The 16,936-nt window shown below is 37.1% G+C and overlaps 1 protein-coding gene across 1 annotated transcript in view; it reads left to right on the forward strand.

Moving 5' to 3' along the window:
- Positions 1-13,050, forward strand: part of MOXD1 (monooxygenase DBH like 1) — a 103,421-nt gene extending 90,371 nt beyond the window's left edge. Inside the window, exons 11-12 of the mRNA XM_050787990.1 lie at positions 11,157-11,325; positions 11,796-13,050. Coding sequence (XP_050643947.1) covers positions 11,157-11,325; positions 11,796-11,960 — 334 coding nt within the window. The 3' untranslated portion in view covers positions 11,961-13,050. The remainder of the gene's footprint in view (positions 1-11,156; positions 11,326-11,795) is intronic.
- The last annotated feature ends 3,886 nt before the right edge of the window (positions 13,051-16,936 follow it).

The following is a 16,936-nucleotide window of genomic DNA, read 5'->3' on the forward strand; positions in this document are numbered from 1 at the left end:
CTGAGACTTTGCTGAAGTTGCTTATCAGTTTAAGAAGTCTTGGGGCTGAGATGATGGGGTTTTCTAAATATGAAATTATGTCATCTGCAAACAGAGATAATTTGACTTCTTCCCTTCCTATTCAAATATCCTTTGTTTCTTTCTATTGCCTGATTGCCCTGGCCAAAATATCGAATACTCTGTTGAATAGGAGTGGTGAGAGAGGGCATGCTTGTCTTGTACCAGTTTTCAAAGGGAGTACTTCCGGCTTTTGCCCATTCAATATGGTATTGGCTGTGGCATTGACATAAATAGCTCTTATTATTTTGAGATATTTCCATCAATATCTTGTTTACTGAGAGTTTTCAACATGAAGGGATGTTGAATTTTATCAAAGGCCTTTTGTACATCTATTGAGATGTGGTATTTGACTTTGATTCTGTTTATGTGATGGATTATGTTTATTGATTTGCATGGGTTTAACCTGCCTTGTATCCCAGGGATGAAGCTGACTTGACTGTAGTGGGTAAGTTTTTTGATGTGCTGCTGGATTTGGTTTGCCAGTATTTTATTGAGGATTTTCACATTGATATTCGTAAGGAATATTGTCCTGAAGTTTTCTTTTTTGTTGCATCTCTTCCCAGTTTTGGTATCAAGAAGATGCTGGCTTCATAAAATGAGTTAGGGAGGAGTCCCTCTTTTTCAATTGTTTGGAATAGTTTCAGAAGGAATGGTAACAGTTCCTCTCTGTATTTCTGGTAGAATTCAGCTGTGGATCCATCTGGTCATGGGATTTTTTTGGTTAGTAGACTATTAATTACTGCCTCAATTTCAGAACTTGTTATTGGTCTATTCAGGGATTTGACTTCTTCCTGGTTTAGTCTTGGGAAGGTGTATGTGTCCAGGAACTTACCCATTTATTCTAGATGTTCTAGTTTTTTTGCATAGAGGTGTTTATATTCTCTGATGGTAGTTTGTATTTCTGTGGGGTCAGTGGTGACATCCTCTTCGTCATTTTTTATTGTGTCTATTTGATTCTTCTCTCTTTTCTTCTTTATTATCTAGCTAGTGGTCTATCTATTTTGTTATTTTTTTTTTTCCAAAAAACCACTTCCCGGATTCATTGATTTTTTTGGAGAATTTTTCTTGTCTCTATCTCCACCAGTTCTTTTCTGATTTTAGTTACTTCTTGTCTTCTGCTAGCTTTTGGATTAATTTTCTCTTGCCTCTCTATCTCTTTTAACTGTGATGTTAAGGTGTTGATTTGAGATCTTTCTAGCTTTCTGATGTGGGCATTTAGTGCTATAAATTTCCCTCTTAACACTGCTTTAGCTGGGTCCCAGAAATTCTGGTATGTTGTCTCTTGGTTCTCATTGGTTTCAAAGAACTTTTTGATTTCTGTCTTAATTTCATTATTTACCCAGGAGTCATTCAGGACCGGGTTGTTTGATTTCCATTAATTGTACGGTTTTGAATGAGTTTCTTAATCCTGAGTTCTAATTTGATTGCACTATGATCTGAGAGACTGTTTGTTTAATGATTTCAGTTCTTTTGCATTTGCTGAAAAGTGTTTTACATCCAATTATGTGGTCGATTTTAGAATAAGTGCCATGTGGCACTGAGAAGGATGTATAGTCTGTTGATTTCAGGTAGACAGTTCAGTAGATGTCTACTAGATCCACTTGATCCAGTGCTGATTTCAAGTCCTGAATATCCTTGTTAATTTTCTGTCTTGTTGTTCTGTCTAATACTGACAGTGGGATGTTAAAGTCTGCCATTATTGTTGTGTGGGAGTCTAAGTCTCTTCGTAGGGCTCTAAGAACTTGTTTTATGAATCTGTGTGCTCCTGTATTGCGTGCATATGTATTTAGAATAGTTAACTCTTCTTGTTGAATTGTTCCCCTTACCATTATGTAATGCCCTTCTTTGTCTTTTTTTATCTTTGTTGGTCTAAAGTCTATTTTGTCAGAGACTAGGATTGCAACCCCTGCTTTTTTTTTTTTCTTTCAATTTGCTTGGTAAATTTTCTTCCATCGCTTTATTTTGAGCCTATGTGTGTCTTTGCATGTGAGATGCATCTCCTGAATACAGCACGCTAATAAAGGGTCTTGACTCTATCCAATTTGCCAATCAGTGTCTTTTAATTGGGGCCTTTAGCCCATTTACATTTAAGGTTAGTATTGTTATGTGTGAATTTGATCCTATCATCATGCTGTCATTTGGTGATTCCACACACTAGTTGATGCAATTTCTTCATAGTGTCATTGGTCTTTACAATTTGGTATGTTTTCGCTGTAGCTGGTATCAGTTTTTCCTTTCCATATTTAGTGCTTCTTTCAGGAGCTTTCCAGGGCAGGCCTGGTGGTGTCAAAATCCCTCAGCATTTGCTTATCTAAAAAAGATTTTATTTGTCCTTCACTTATGAAGCTTAGTTTGGCTGGATATGAAATTCTTGGTTGAAAATTCTTTTCTTTAAGAATATTGAATATTGGCCCCCAATCTCTTCTGGCTTTAGAGTTTCTGCTGAGAGGTCCACTGTTAGTCGGATGGGCTTCCCTTTGTAGGTGACCTGGCCTTTCTCTCTGGCTGCCCTTAACAGTTTGTCCTCCATTTTGACCTTGGAGGATCTGATGATTATGTGTCTTGGGGTTGATCTTCTCGTGGAGTATCTTAATGGTGTTCTCTGTATTTCCTGATTTGCATGTTGACCTGTCTTTTAGGTTGGGGAAGTTCTCCTGGATAATATCCCGAAGCGTGTTTTCCAGCTTGTTTCCATTTTCCCCATCTCCTTCTGGAACTCCAATGAGTCATAGGTTAGGTCTTTTTATGAAGTCTTATATTTCTTGGATGCTTTGTTCATTCCTTTTCATTCTTTTTTCTCTAGTCTTCTCTGCATGCCTTATTTCAGCAAGGTGGTCTTCAAATTCTGATATCTTTTCTTCTGCTTGGTTGATTTGACTGTTGATACTTGTGTATGCTTCACGAAATTCTCGTGCTGTGTTTTTCAGCTTCATCAGGTCATTTATGTTCCTCTCTAAACTGATTATTCTTGTTAGCAGCTCCTCAGCCTTTTACTAAGGTTCTTAGCTTCTTTGCATTGGGTTAGAACATACTCCTTTAGTTCAGCATAGTTTGTATTACCCATCTTCTGAAGCCTACTTCTGTCAATTCATCCATCTGATCCTCCATCCATTTCTGCGCCCTTGATGGAGAGATGTTGCAATCATTTAGAGGAGAAGAGGCACTCTGGCCTTTTGGATTTTCAGCATTTTTTCATTGAATCTTTCTCATCTTCATGAGTTTGTCTAGTTCTGGTCTTCGAGGTTGCAGACCCTTGGATGGGATTTTTGTGGGTGCTTTTTTTGTTGTCGTTGATGCTGCTGTTGTTGTTTCCTGCTTGTTTTTCTTTCAACAGTCAGGTCCCTCTTCTATAGGGCTGCTGCAGTTTGCTGGGGGTTCACTTCAGGCCCTATTCATCTGATTTACTCCCACACCTGGAGATGTCATTCAAGGAGGCTAGAGAACAGCAAAGATGAGTGCCTGCTCCTTTTTCTGGGACCTCTGACCTTAAGGAGCACCAACCTGATGCCAGTAGGATTACGCCTGTACAGGGTGTCTGACAACCCCTGTTGGAGGTTCTCACCCATTTGGGTGGCACAGGGAACAGGACTCATTTAACAAAGCACTTTGTCCCTGGGTGGAGGGGGTGTGCCTTGCTGGGAGAAAACCCACTCATCTGGGCTGCCTGGATTCCTCAGAGCTACCAGGAGGAAAGGCTAAGTCTGCTGGTCCACAGGGACTGCGGCCACCCCTCCTGCTAGGGGCTCAGGGCTAGGGAGATCCAGCTTCTGTCCCTGAGCCTCCAGTTGGAGTCATTGGAGTTCCTCCAGGGAAGCCCCACCCAGTGAGGAAGGACGGGTCAGGGTCAAGTCTGAAGAGGCATTCTGGCGGAAGACTGCCACAGAGTGTGTGGGGCTGTGGGTGACGAATCTTGTGACCAAGCCATCCAGCCTCTCTGGCTCCAGCAGGGGAAAAGTACAGCCTGGAGCTATAGAGATGGATGTCGCCCTTCCCCCACCCAGAGAGCTTAGTATGTTAGGCAGTTGCAAGTCCCAGCGCTGGCTGCTGCTCCTCTCCCAAGGAGCTCAAACAGCTTAGACAGCAGGCAGCTGTGGTGCTGGTCGACCCTGCCCTCGGGAGTTCGGTAGGCTTAAGCAGATTCCAGTTGAGAGACTGTTGGCTAAGTTTATGTTTACTCTATAGACTCTCAAAATGTTCTTAAAATGATTTATTTTTCGTTCTTACCAGTAAAGTGTAAGAACTCCTGTTACTCAATATTCTTGGCAGCATTTTGTATTTTCAGTATTTTGCATTTTATCCATTTTAATGTGTATTGGTGGTATTTTCTTACGGCTTTATTTTCCATTTTCCTTGTGACTAATGATATTGAGCCTCTTTCACATGTTTATTGGTTATTGTAAAGCAGGTTCACTGTGCAGGTTGTCTGAGTCCAGTAAGAAAGATTGTACTTATACACAACAAGTTACATTAAATGGGTTTATTGCTTACACATAGGCCGCAAAAACAACAGAATCCTAGAATTTATTGTAAGCCAGTTCTCCAAAGCTCAGGAAATCTGCCTGGAATAGATGGAACCTCTACTGTACATGTCCCAGTTGCATTGCAGCTTGAAAAGCAGCCCATTCTTGGTTTTATATCCCGGGGCAATGTGAGATTCAAGGCTAAAGCATTGAAGTAATTCAATTAACAATTGAAACACTCTGTTTCCAGGGGAGTCTCTTAGTCACCTTGGGGTGTGATAACAAAATAGCTTAGACTGGGTAATTTATAAATTGACTGGGTAATTTATAAACTGGGTAATTTATAAACTACAGAAATTCTTGCTTATTGTTGTGGAGATGGGGAAGTCCAAAATCAAGGCACCAGCAGTTTCAGTGTCTTCTGAGGGCTTGCTCTCCACTCCAAGATGGCATCTTCTTGCTGTGTTCTCACAGGTAGAAGGTACAGTTGGAAGGTTCCCTCAAGCCTCTTTTGTAAGGGTACTAATTCCATTCATGAGCATGGAACCCTCTTGACCTGATCACCTCCTCAAGGCCCCACCTCTTAATACACTGCAGTGGAGATGAGATTTCAACATGAGTTTTGGAGGGACATGAACATTCAAACCCTATTGGGGGTACTGGAACAGAACCTGGGCTATTCCAGTCAGTCCCTTCCTATTTCAAGATTTTTGCATGTCTAGCACATCCTATAGTTATTCTTGAAAACTACAGGCAAAAATGAGAATGGATCGGATTGGTCCAGGGCCACTCAGAGAATTGTCCTAAAGTTTTATATATATATATACACCCACATATATATGTGTATATATGTGTATATATATGTGTGTGTGTATAAATAAATATGTGTGTGTGTGTGTGTGTATACAGTCAGCCCTCTGCTTTCTCAGATGCAGAACATGGATTCTGCATCCATGGATTCAACCAACTTCAGATAAAACAAAGTTTGAAAAAATTCCATCTATATTGAACATGTACAGAATATTTTTATTGTCATCATTCCTTAACAATACAGCATAATAACCACCTACATAGCATTTACATTGTGTTAGGTATTATAAGTAACCCGGAGATAGTTTAAAGTAGATGGGAGCATGTGCATAGGTTATATGTAACTACTACACCATTTTATATAATGTCTTGAACATCACAGATTTTGCTATCCTCAGTCCCCCATGGATACCAAGGGACAACTTTGTATTTCTTCTTAATTGTTTATTAGAATTTTTGTTCATTGTTAATTTGATTACTTGCTTTATTATTGAGTTGTAAGAGTTCTTTATACTTTGGATGTAAGTTCTCTGTTGGATGCATGTTTACAGACCATTTCTCCCAGTCTGTGGTTTGACTTTCATTTTATAGCTGTATTTATTGCAGTTTGTTTCATCATTTTTTGGTTTGTTTTGTGCTTTTCATATCCTGCTTAAAAAATCTTTGCCTACCCAAGGGAAGACTTTCTCTTGTTTTTCCCCCTGAAAAGTTCACAGTTTTAGCTTTTACATTTAGGTGGATCCATTTTGAACACATTTTTGTGTGTAGTGTGAGGTAAATCCAATGTTCATTGTTTTTCATATAGATATCAAGTTGTGCAAGAACCATTTGATGAAAGAAAACTACCTTTTTACTATTCAATTACTTTGGAATATTAGCTGGAAAATCATTTGTCCATAAATTGGTTCTTTCTGGATTTTCTATTCTGTTTCATTGCTGTATATGTTCAGTCTTACTCTAAAACCAAATTTAATTATTATAGTTTTATAGGAAGTCTTAAATGTAGGCCTCCAAAACTTTGTCATTTTTTCCCAAAATTATTTTGATAGCGTAGGTTTATTCTATTTTCATACATATATTTAAATCAACTTGTCAATTTCATTTTTAAAAAAGGACCTGCTGGTATTTGATTGGGATTATACTGAATTTCTAGACAATTTGAGAGAATCAATATCTTAACAATATTGAGTCTTCTAATCTATGAACATGGTATGCCTCTTCACTTATTTACTGTTCTTTCATTTCTGTAAGCACTTTTTTGTGGTTTTTAATATAGAAGTTTTGCACGTTTTGTTAATTTTTTTTTTTAAGTTTTAGTTATCCTTGTCTGCTAATTCTTTAATCTCTGTCATTTCAAGATCTTGGAGTATTGACTGATTTTTTCTTCTGGTTTAGATTCACATTTACATACTTGTTGATGTGTTTAATAATTTTTGACTAGGCATAGACAACAGGGCAGTATGCATGTTGTGTTAATTAGTACTAGGTTGTTTTTATTTCTTTAAAGAGCCTTGTTAGTGTGAGTCTAGAACAGATGTTTACTCCGTGTAGTCAACAGAGACATTCCACTCTGGCTAGTTTGAGCTCAAATGTCTGTTAACTCTATACAGGCTCTGGGAATTGTTTAGGTTACAATCTTCTAGTTGTTCATTGCCCAGTCTTGTGCATTTTACCCTAAATATAGTTGACTTATTGCTTAGTTACTGATTCAGAGGATCCTTATACAGATTTTTCCTCTGCAATAGTCTACCTTGAATACATAAGCTTCTTCAGACTCCCTTAACTCTGGTTTTCATCTCCTTAACTTATTGAGATTGTCATTTTCTGTTTCAAAATCGCCTTTCCTGCATTCTGGTCCAGAGAATGCTTCTAGGCAGAAAGCTGGGATGAACATAATATTCAAACACCTTATTTCTTTCCTTCCTTTGGGGGATCATAGTTCTATGCCATTTTCCAATGTCCAAACCAGCTGTTTCATATGGTTTGTTGAATTTTGAGTTTTTTACAGGAAGTTAGTGTCAGTTACTTCAACATGGCCAAAAGTGGAAGTCTGTTATGGAATTTTTGTTCCTTTTGCTAGTTTTTGATCACATGTTTACTTGCTTGATGGATGGAGAGTCTGATATAGTTCATTTAGCTATAAGTATATGGACACTGTTTCTTGGTTAGATCTTCCATCTCTCTTCCTTCCTCCTCCTTCACTACCCTAAGAAAGACACTAGCAATAAAACTTTTAAAACAGGATTCCAGAGAGGCTCAGATAAGAAATGTAACCACAGATTATCTTTCTCCATCTGCTTTTCAGTTTATGTAGAACAGGGGGACCAAGTATAAAAATCATTAAACTTTTAAAATTTCCGTTGATCAGTTTGAATTTATAAGAATAAATAGCTTTATGTTTCACTTAAAAATTAAAAAAATTACTCTACCATGGTGTATTGCAGTGAACTTTGTTATCTTCTTAGAAAAACATGTCTCAGAGTTTAGATGGAATTTACAAAGGAAAATTACCCATCAATATTAAAGCATAATAGTAACACTGTTTTTTATCAACTACAGTAATATATATATAATACCATTCATTTACATGTATGTATGGATAGACATTTACACACTGACAAGATATGAAGAAATGTAACTGTTTTTATTTCTGTAACATTCCCAATTATTTCTAACTAATCCCCAAACCCAGTAAAAGCAGAAATACTTGCTACTTTAAGGTTACCTGTTTCTGGTTTAAAGCTTAGTCTTTTTGAAAAAAAAAGTATTCAGGATAAATATTCACTTTTTCTGTCTGCTCTTTTCTCTAGAAGATAATTTGGAAGTGTGTAGGATAGGCTAAGAAGATTAGAGATGACAAGTAGGATGTTTATTAGTATAAAGTTATTATAGAACACGGACCTGAACCAAGTTAGTAGGAGTGGAAAGGAGATGATAAATATGAGACAAAGATGCCATCTCAGAAAGGTTGATGACCACATCCCCAGGTCACCCAGCCTCTGTCATTGTGTCTCCAACATACGAGCCATTGGGCTTGGCCCTTCTACGTATCTGTTCTAAAAACTGGCAAATAGGGTTACACCTCTTGTGTCACTTTATGTTGGGCAGTCTCAGTAATAGGCAATTTGCTAAATTATTACAGCAACAAAGCTTTTTAAGATTTCATCTGTGTATAATGGTCACACTATTCACTCTAACCAGCCAGGCGCCAGAGGCTTTAGGCCGCCTAAGCACCATAGTATAGACTGTAGTGCCACCTTGTGGTGTCGGTGTTTCAGATGGTTACAGACTGATGATTTTCCCCTAGCATTTCTCTGATTATAAAATTGATTTTCTCTTTTTCAAATTAGGCATTTTATCTTTTTGAAAAGTAAATTTCATTTTTAATAATTGACTTAAAATCATCAATAGCTGTAGCTTTTAGAGCGTTTAAAAGGACATTGTATGCGAATATAAAAACTTCTTTCAAGTCAAGTTTTTGCTTTATACTAATTCTGGATTGTATCTCTATAAAATTGTCACAATATGTTTAATTTTCAAATGCTGTAGATTTCAGGTTGTTGCTAGGTATGTTTACGTAATGTGATGCTGATTGTTCTTACTTTATGGGGCTTCGCTTTAAGGTCTTTGTATAAAATTATGCATTTAAAAACTCAACAAAGATATATATTCATTCTAATTAAAGGAAGTTACCAAAAATGTAAAGATCTGCATATATTACCTATTTTCCTCATTGTCTCACTGATTAGATATGGAAGAAACATTTCAAATTTAGACTTAAAAATTATCTTTGTAACTCCAAAAAATTAATAAAGAATGTTTAATTTACTTAAGAAGATGATATTCAATGTGCCTGAGTGGGTTATGTATGTCAGAGAGAGATAAAGAGAGAGAGAAATGGCGTAAATAAACTTAAAAATTGTGAAGATTAATGTATGTTTTTCAGCTGAGATTATTTGGTAATTATAGAAATTACTGGAACATCTTGGGATGTTATGGGTGCCAAATACTTCCTAGGCACCATGATAATTTCCTGCAAGGTCCATGGATTAATGTAAAATTTTGTGATATGCCAACACTTACATTTTTGTGTTTTTCAGGAATCGATAATATTATATTTAATGAAAGACAACACCTGAAAACTATCTTTTCAAGCAGGTCACGTCTTTCACTTTTTCACTTCACTTTTTCTGTCACTTTTTCTGTCTGCTCATATCATTGTTGTGATTTCTTTCTCCTTTCTTGGATATTGAGCATGTGATTTTTTGAGTGGCAGGTGAAGGCTGAGTGTAATTCTATATACAGTATTTTTTTTTTCTCAGTACTTTTAAAAATTTCAACTTTTATTTTAGGCTCAAGGGATGCATGTTCAGGTTTGTTACAGTGGTATACTGTGTGAAACTGAGGTTTGGGGTATGAATGATTTCATCACCCAGGTAGTGAGCCTAGCACCCAACAGGTAGTTTTTTAATTCTTATCTCCCTCTCTCTCTCTCTCTCTAGTAGCTCCCAATGTGTGTTTTTCCCATCTTTATGTCTATGTGTACTCAATGATTAGATCCCACTTCTATGTGAGAACAAGTGGTTTTTGGTTTTCTGTTCCTGTGTAATTCACTTAGGATGGTGGCCTCCAGATGCATCCATGCTGCTGCAAAGGACATGATTTCTCTCTTTTTTTGTGGCTACATAGTATTCCATGGTGTATATATACCACGTTTTCTTTATCCAGTCCACCTTTGATGGACACCTTAGTTGATTCCATGTCTTTGCTATTCTGAATAGTGCTATGATGAACATATGAATGAATGCATGTGGTCAATTAAAACTATTTATTTTCCTTTGGATATATAGCTAGTAATAGGATTGCTGGGTTGAATGGTAGTTCTGTTCTAAGTTCTTTGAGAAATCTACAAACTACTTCCACAGTTGACTGAACTAATTTATATCCTCACCAACAATGTATAGGCATTGTCTTTTCTCTGCAACCTTGCCACTATCAATTTTTTTTTTTTTTTTTTTTTTTTTTTGCGTTTTAATAATAGCCCTTCTGACTGGTGAGATGGTATCTCACTCTGGCTTTTATTTGCATTTTTCTGATGATTATTAGTGATGTGGAGCATTTTTTCATGTTTTTGGCCTTATGTATGTCTTCTTTTGAGAAATGAGTACAATTTTCGAAACATTGATTGCATCACGTTTTTTGTTGTATTTATCTTCTCACTTATCGAAACCAAAACAGAGCAACCAGCAGGGGTCAGGCTTTTATAGTGTATGGATTTGAACTTTCCATCTCTCACAGTGTCTTTTAGGAACGTGCAGGTTTCTTGATTACACCACTAGCATTGTACTCTTTAGAAATGAATACTTACCAGTTAATTTGTTAACTAGAACCAAACCAAATTAGTGTAGAATTGTGAGGCTCCGTAGAAGCTTTCTGAGACAAAATTATTTGTTTAAACTTTGACCGGGCATGGTGGCTCACACCTATAATCCCAGCACTTTGAGTGATGGAGGTGGCAGGGTTGTTTGCTCCCAGGAGTTCCAGACCAACCTGGGCAACATAGCGAGACCCCATCTGTATTTAAAAATATAAAATTAAAAATAAAATTATTGCCAATCTGCTACTAAAAAAAAAATCATTCTTTAGAAAGATTTTATTTGGTACATTTCTTCTAGTAATCGCTGATGAGCTCATTAACGTTTTGCATTAGGTTATCTATGTGCATGAAAATGAGTAAGTGTGAGATCTATTTTAGGATGCTGAAAAGTAAAGGAAACATGTAATGCATTTGTTCTGAATATGACTAATTGTGTCTTTTAAATTCAGGACCTGGCCTTTCATTATCAAAAGCCCCAAGCAATATAAAAACCTTTCTTTCATGGATGCTATGAATAAGTTTAAATGGACTAAAAAGGAAGGTCTCTCCTTCAACAAGCTGGTCCTCAGCCTGCCAGTGAATGTGAGATGTTCCAAGACAGACAATGCCGAGTGGTCGGTAAGCTCTTTTTAACCTCTGACAACCCAGATGACATATTTTACCTGAATCTATTACAGGAAAACCTAAGGAGAAGACAAATATCCATAAATGCAGGGGTCCAGTTGCCTTTTAATGTCTGATAATTTTTGTTCAGTGATTACTTGGGTTGACTGAAAACTCCTCATTCTACCCCCTTTCAAGAGATACATTAGTTCTAAAACTAAGGTTGGGATAGAGCAGGAACAGGCTGGAATGAGTGCTGCAAAAAGCAATAGAGCCTGCTTTGTATTCTTTTCCAAAGGCATGCCTGGTCCTCTTTTCCGTTGCCTCCTAAATCCTAGGTTTCTGACTCCCCCAGTGTGTGACTCCTTTGGTAACCACTCGTGCCTCCTTTATCCCCTGCAGAAGTGTGGGCAGCTAAGCGTGCTTGGTCACTGCCCTGCTTTAAATCAGATGTTCATTTGCATTCTTTGTGCTTCCGTTTTCAGATTCAAGGAATGACAGCATTACCTCCAGATATAGAAAGACCCTATAAAGCAGAGCCTTTGGTGTGTGGCACGTCTTCTTCCTCTTCCCTGCACAGAGATTTCTCCATCAACTTGCTTGTGTGCCTTCTGCTACTCAGCTGCACGCTGAGCACCAAGCGCTTGTGATCAAAATTCTGCTGAACTTGACAATATTTTCTATGATCTGAACCTGTCATTTGAAGTACAGGTTAAAGACTGTGCCCACTTTGGGCATGAAGAGTGTGGAGACTTTTCTTCCCCCTTTTCCCTCCTTCCTTTTTCCTTTCCATGTTACACGAGAGGCATCAATCAGGTTCTCTTATCTTTCATAGAAATATCTGATGTTACATATGCATGGTCAATAAAATAAAACTGGCCTGACTTAAGATAACCATTTTTAAAAATTGGGCCATCATGTGGGAATGTTCTTTATTTCCTACTACATTCTGTTTTATTTAAATACTTATTGTTGCTATTTCACTTTTTGACTTGACTTTTGTATTTCTTTAAAAATTTCCTTCCTTTTAAAAAATATAAAAGGGACTACTGTTCATTCCAGTTTTCTTCTTCTTTCTTGTTGTTCTAGTATGACTTTTCAAGTGTAACACCGTTCTTCCTGACTTTAACATTGTCCAGTTCTGGTCTTTTCTGTGAACTACCACTGGGCCCCTTACCTCAATGCTTTTTGTTGATGCCCACTCTGGTTCCCTTGTTTATCTGAGTCTGTTGGTACCCCAAATGACCCCACACCCATCTTAAAGTACTTTTTTTCACCTTCCCTGTTTAGTACTGGCCAGATGAGTTTTTCCTAGCACTCTGTCACTATCTGAAAAGAAAGAGGCTGTGGGAAACACAGAAATGGTATGCATTAATAACTGATTATAGGCTGAAGAGAAAAAAATGTAGCTGACTGCAAACCCAGTGCTGTGAGGGGACTTGTATGAGGTTCCAGGTCAAAGACAAACCGTGTGAGCCAGTCCAGAAGGGTGTAAGTTCTCTGAATATTCCTTGCTGATTGTTGGGTGACACATGTACCACATACTGTCTCCATTTAAGTCATGGTTCTACTGTAGATTTATTTTTATATTAGTTAATAAATGACTTAAAATCGTCAGCAGTTGAAAATGTTGTCACTCTTTTGGTTTTCTTTATATAACTCAGTCAAATCTTTTTTTATGTCCTCTCCTCATCTCTTAAGCTAAATCTGTTTGGATCATGTTAATAAACTAAATGAAATGATATTTTTGTGTGGTATTTTATACACTCCTTAAGAAAAACAAGTGATTCAGTCCTAGCATTGACAGTAAAAGTCAATTAAGAATGTTGCATTTTCCATTCCATTTTGAAGCCCTTTTTGCCCCACAATGTCTTCAACACAAACCATATTGCCTTTTAAATAAATATGTTTCAGAGCATTTCCTTCTTGATTCTTAGAACTTGTACATTTGATGAAATGTTTTTAATATTTATGAGGTATATTTTTGAATTTACTTTATTTCTTTTTGTTTTATTTTATAAGTGCTATTTCACATTCTATGATTTTCCATTCAAATATTTATATGAGAAATATAATTCCAAATACTCCCTATTTGAAATTTTATGTTGATTTTTACTTCAGAATTTCTGATTTTGATGTATCAACGTCAAATGATTTCCTCTTGAGATTCTGTAATATTATATTTGTTATTACCAAGAACAAATATTCTGTAATATTATATTTGTTCTTGGTAAGCAAGGTGAACATACCAGCTAGAAGAAGGTAAATCGCTTTGGAATCTTACATTTATGGAGCCAGGCCAGGGAATCTGTTCCACTGATGTTACTAAGAAGAAAGTTGACATTATTCTTCTGGAAATTCTCATGAATACATGTGATTTCAAGGACTAGACTCTGTTTCAAATTAGGATAGGTTATCTGTTGTAAGTTCTATAGAATCCTGATTATATTCCAAGTTGTTTGATCTTATGTTGAGCACACCTTCCTGAATAGCCAGGTTTTTTATTACACTTTTTTAAGAGAGGCTTTTAATTGCTTTCCTGGATTAAATAGCATCTCCTGACGCTGTCAGGCACAAGTCCCTGAGACTTCGGGGAGAATGGGGTCTCCATGTACGATGGTCCCTGGTTGGATCCTTAGGTTCAGGGAGTGTGGAGAAGACATATCTGGTGAAACCAATATTCATCAGTGCCATGTGAAATTGAAGGTATACTAGGTGATCTTTTTTTTTTTTTTTTCTGAAGGGGGTTCAGGCAGAATCAAAGGAGTCCTAGCAGTGATAAGAGTATGTAGTCAATAAAGGTAAACATATTAATAGTTTTGGACTTTGTCCTAATGGCTCCAGAGGCCAATGATGGTTGGCAAACAAAAGGACATTTGGAAGCAGTATGTAATGGCTATGTATAATTCGCTCAGCTAAACTCACTATTGGGTATCAAAGTCATTTCAATTTCTAATATAAGTATTGCTGATTTAACAGCTTTGAAATTAAAACTTTTTTATATCGCTAAGTATTTTCTTATATTTAGGTCATAATAAGTGGAATGACAGAAATAATCATTGCATATTTCAAGAATTTTGAAGAAATATTGCCAGATTAACTTATTCTCAAATGGTTTGGAAAAATATCTATCTATCTATCTATCTATCTATCTATCTATCTATCTATCATCATCTATCTATCTATCTGGCATTTGTCTATTTATCTACAGAGAGAGACATGTGAAATGATAATAATGGGTGAGTCTAGTTGGAGAACATAAGATTTCTTTGTACTATTGTCACAGTTTTTTAAGTTTGAAATTATTTCAGAATAAAAAGCTAGAAACGCAAAACACATCATGAAGGATCCAGCTACAGCACAGTGATCCAGGTAGGTTTTCTTCCCTATGCAGTATTGCTCCATTTTGAGGTGGTAAAGAGAGAAACTGGATGGTGCTTACTCCTCAGATGCCCCTGAGAGAGGGCAGAGATGATTGCAAGTTTGTCAGTTCAGACTAAAGATAGGATGTGCTTCCAGTTTGGAGAAAGAAAGAAGGGAAGGAAGGAAGGAAGGAAGGAAGGAAGGAAGGAAGGAAGGAAGGAAGGAAGGAAGGGAGGGAGGGAGGGAGGGAGGGAGGGAGGGAGGGAGGGAGGGAAGGAAGGAAGGAAGGAAGGAAGGAAGGAAGGAAGGAAGGAAGGAAGGAAGGAAGGAAGGAAGGAAGGAAGGAAGGAGAGAAAAGGAAGGAAAGAAAGAAAGAAAGAAAGAAAGAAAGAAAGAAAGAAAGAAAGAAAGAAAGAAAGAAAGAAAGAAAGAAACCAACCAACCAAAAAACAGAGGGCTTGAGGGACCCAGGGAATGAGGAAAAATCCCAAAAACTAAGAAAAGAAAAAAAGAAAAGGACGAGGTGTTGCAGGCTGGAAATCTGCTCTCCCCCTGATTATAAACCTAATGTGTAATAATGCCCATTTGCTAAAGAAAATTTAGACAAGTATGATAATTTTTTAAATAATGAAATCTGTTAATCCTATTGCCCAGAGAATAAATAAAACCTGTTAATAAATACAAATAAATAAAATATGTTAATTCTATTCCCCACTTCTAACTTTTATGTGCATATGCTTCTAGTATATGTCCATGAAGGTGTGTATCTGTGTGTATTCATATATAGATGGAGATATAGATGTTAGGTAACACTAGTTTCTGAAACAAATTCCAAAATATCAATGCTTTAACACAATGAAGTTTATTCTGTATTCAATTAATTGCTCAATGTGTGTGATTCATTTGGTCACTGGCTTTCCTTCTTGTGGTGGTTCTGGGGCCCAGGATCCTGTGGCCTTATCATTCCTAGGGCCTCAGGGTCATCTGCATTCAGCCTGCTAATAGAGAAGGACCTGATCTGGAAAGGGCAAAAATCAATTCCACTTTCACCATGTTGGTTAAAATAAATCACATGATCTCATTGAAATGCAAGAGGGGCTAAGAATGTCATCTCTCTCTGGGTACCTGTAGAATGACAACACTACAGAAAGGAAGCCATCTCTGCTGCAATATGTATTTTCAGTAAAATTGACTTTCATCTACTCACATGATTCCAAGGTTTTTGAGTTTTAAAAACAATGATCAAACCAACATAGGGTTGTCAACTATATGTTTGGCAAAATAGGATACTAAACAGAATAGTTATTATTTATTTAATAAATCAACAAATTGTATCGAGTTTATGTTGAACCATGCTCTGTACTACAGTGTTGGGCTTACAATTGTGATGAAGCCCCTTAGCTGAGTACACTAAACCTCCTATCACCAACATTTCATTTTACAAATTGGAAGGATTCAAAATAAATATCAGTTATTCAAACTGAATAAATTTAGCTTTACGGAAAGCTTACATCATCATCATGGGCCATCCTTTCTCCGTAGATTATTTGGACTATGAACTTAGTTTATATCATTTTGATCATCTTAGCCCTACAAGACTTTAACTGACAGTTGTATCTAAATCCAACATAGTCAAACCGGTATTTCATGAGTAGAAAATGGTCAATTGAACAGGCTCATGGCAGCATCCATTACTCCCCAGGCCGCAGCTGTGATCCATGGAAAATATGAAGAGTCATGGAACACTGTTACAAACATAAACAGGCTTACTGCATGACGTCTCTGACTTAAATATAATGATGTGCATTTGAAAGTCCAAGAAGAGTTATATAGTATGGAACATTTCTCAAACTCATTTCACCAAACCCCTGTTGTGGGTGAGCAATGTTCCCAAAGGAACACACTCTGGGGCACACAACTTTCTGAGCAGAGCATGTCCAGGTTTCTTTAACAAGTTCTTGGAAACTTCCAAACTGTTCATGGGCAACTATAAAACATAGCCCAACAGACATAAGCCTGTCACTTAGGCTCATGGTCTATTCCTTATTTGCTGTGCTATTTTGCCAATAAACAAACACATCCTCTATTATTATTATTATTATTATTATTATTACTAAGAGAGAGGACTCAAGCAATCCTCCCACCACAGCCACCTGAGTAGCTGGGACCACAGGTGTGCACCACCATGTCTGGCTATTTTTTTCTTCTGTTTTTGGTAAAGACAGGGTCTCCCCATGTTGCCCAGGCTCATCTCAAACTCCTG

The sequence above is a fragment of the Macaca thibetana genome, chromosome 4 (genome assembly GCF_024542745.1).
Source record: "Macaca thibetana thibetana isolate TM-01 chromosome 4, ASM2454274v1, whole genome shotgun sequence".
NCBI classification, from domain to species: domain Eukaryota; kingdom Metazoa; phylum Chordata; class Mammalia; order Primates; family Cercopithecidae; genus Macaca; species Macaca thibetana.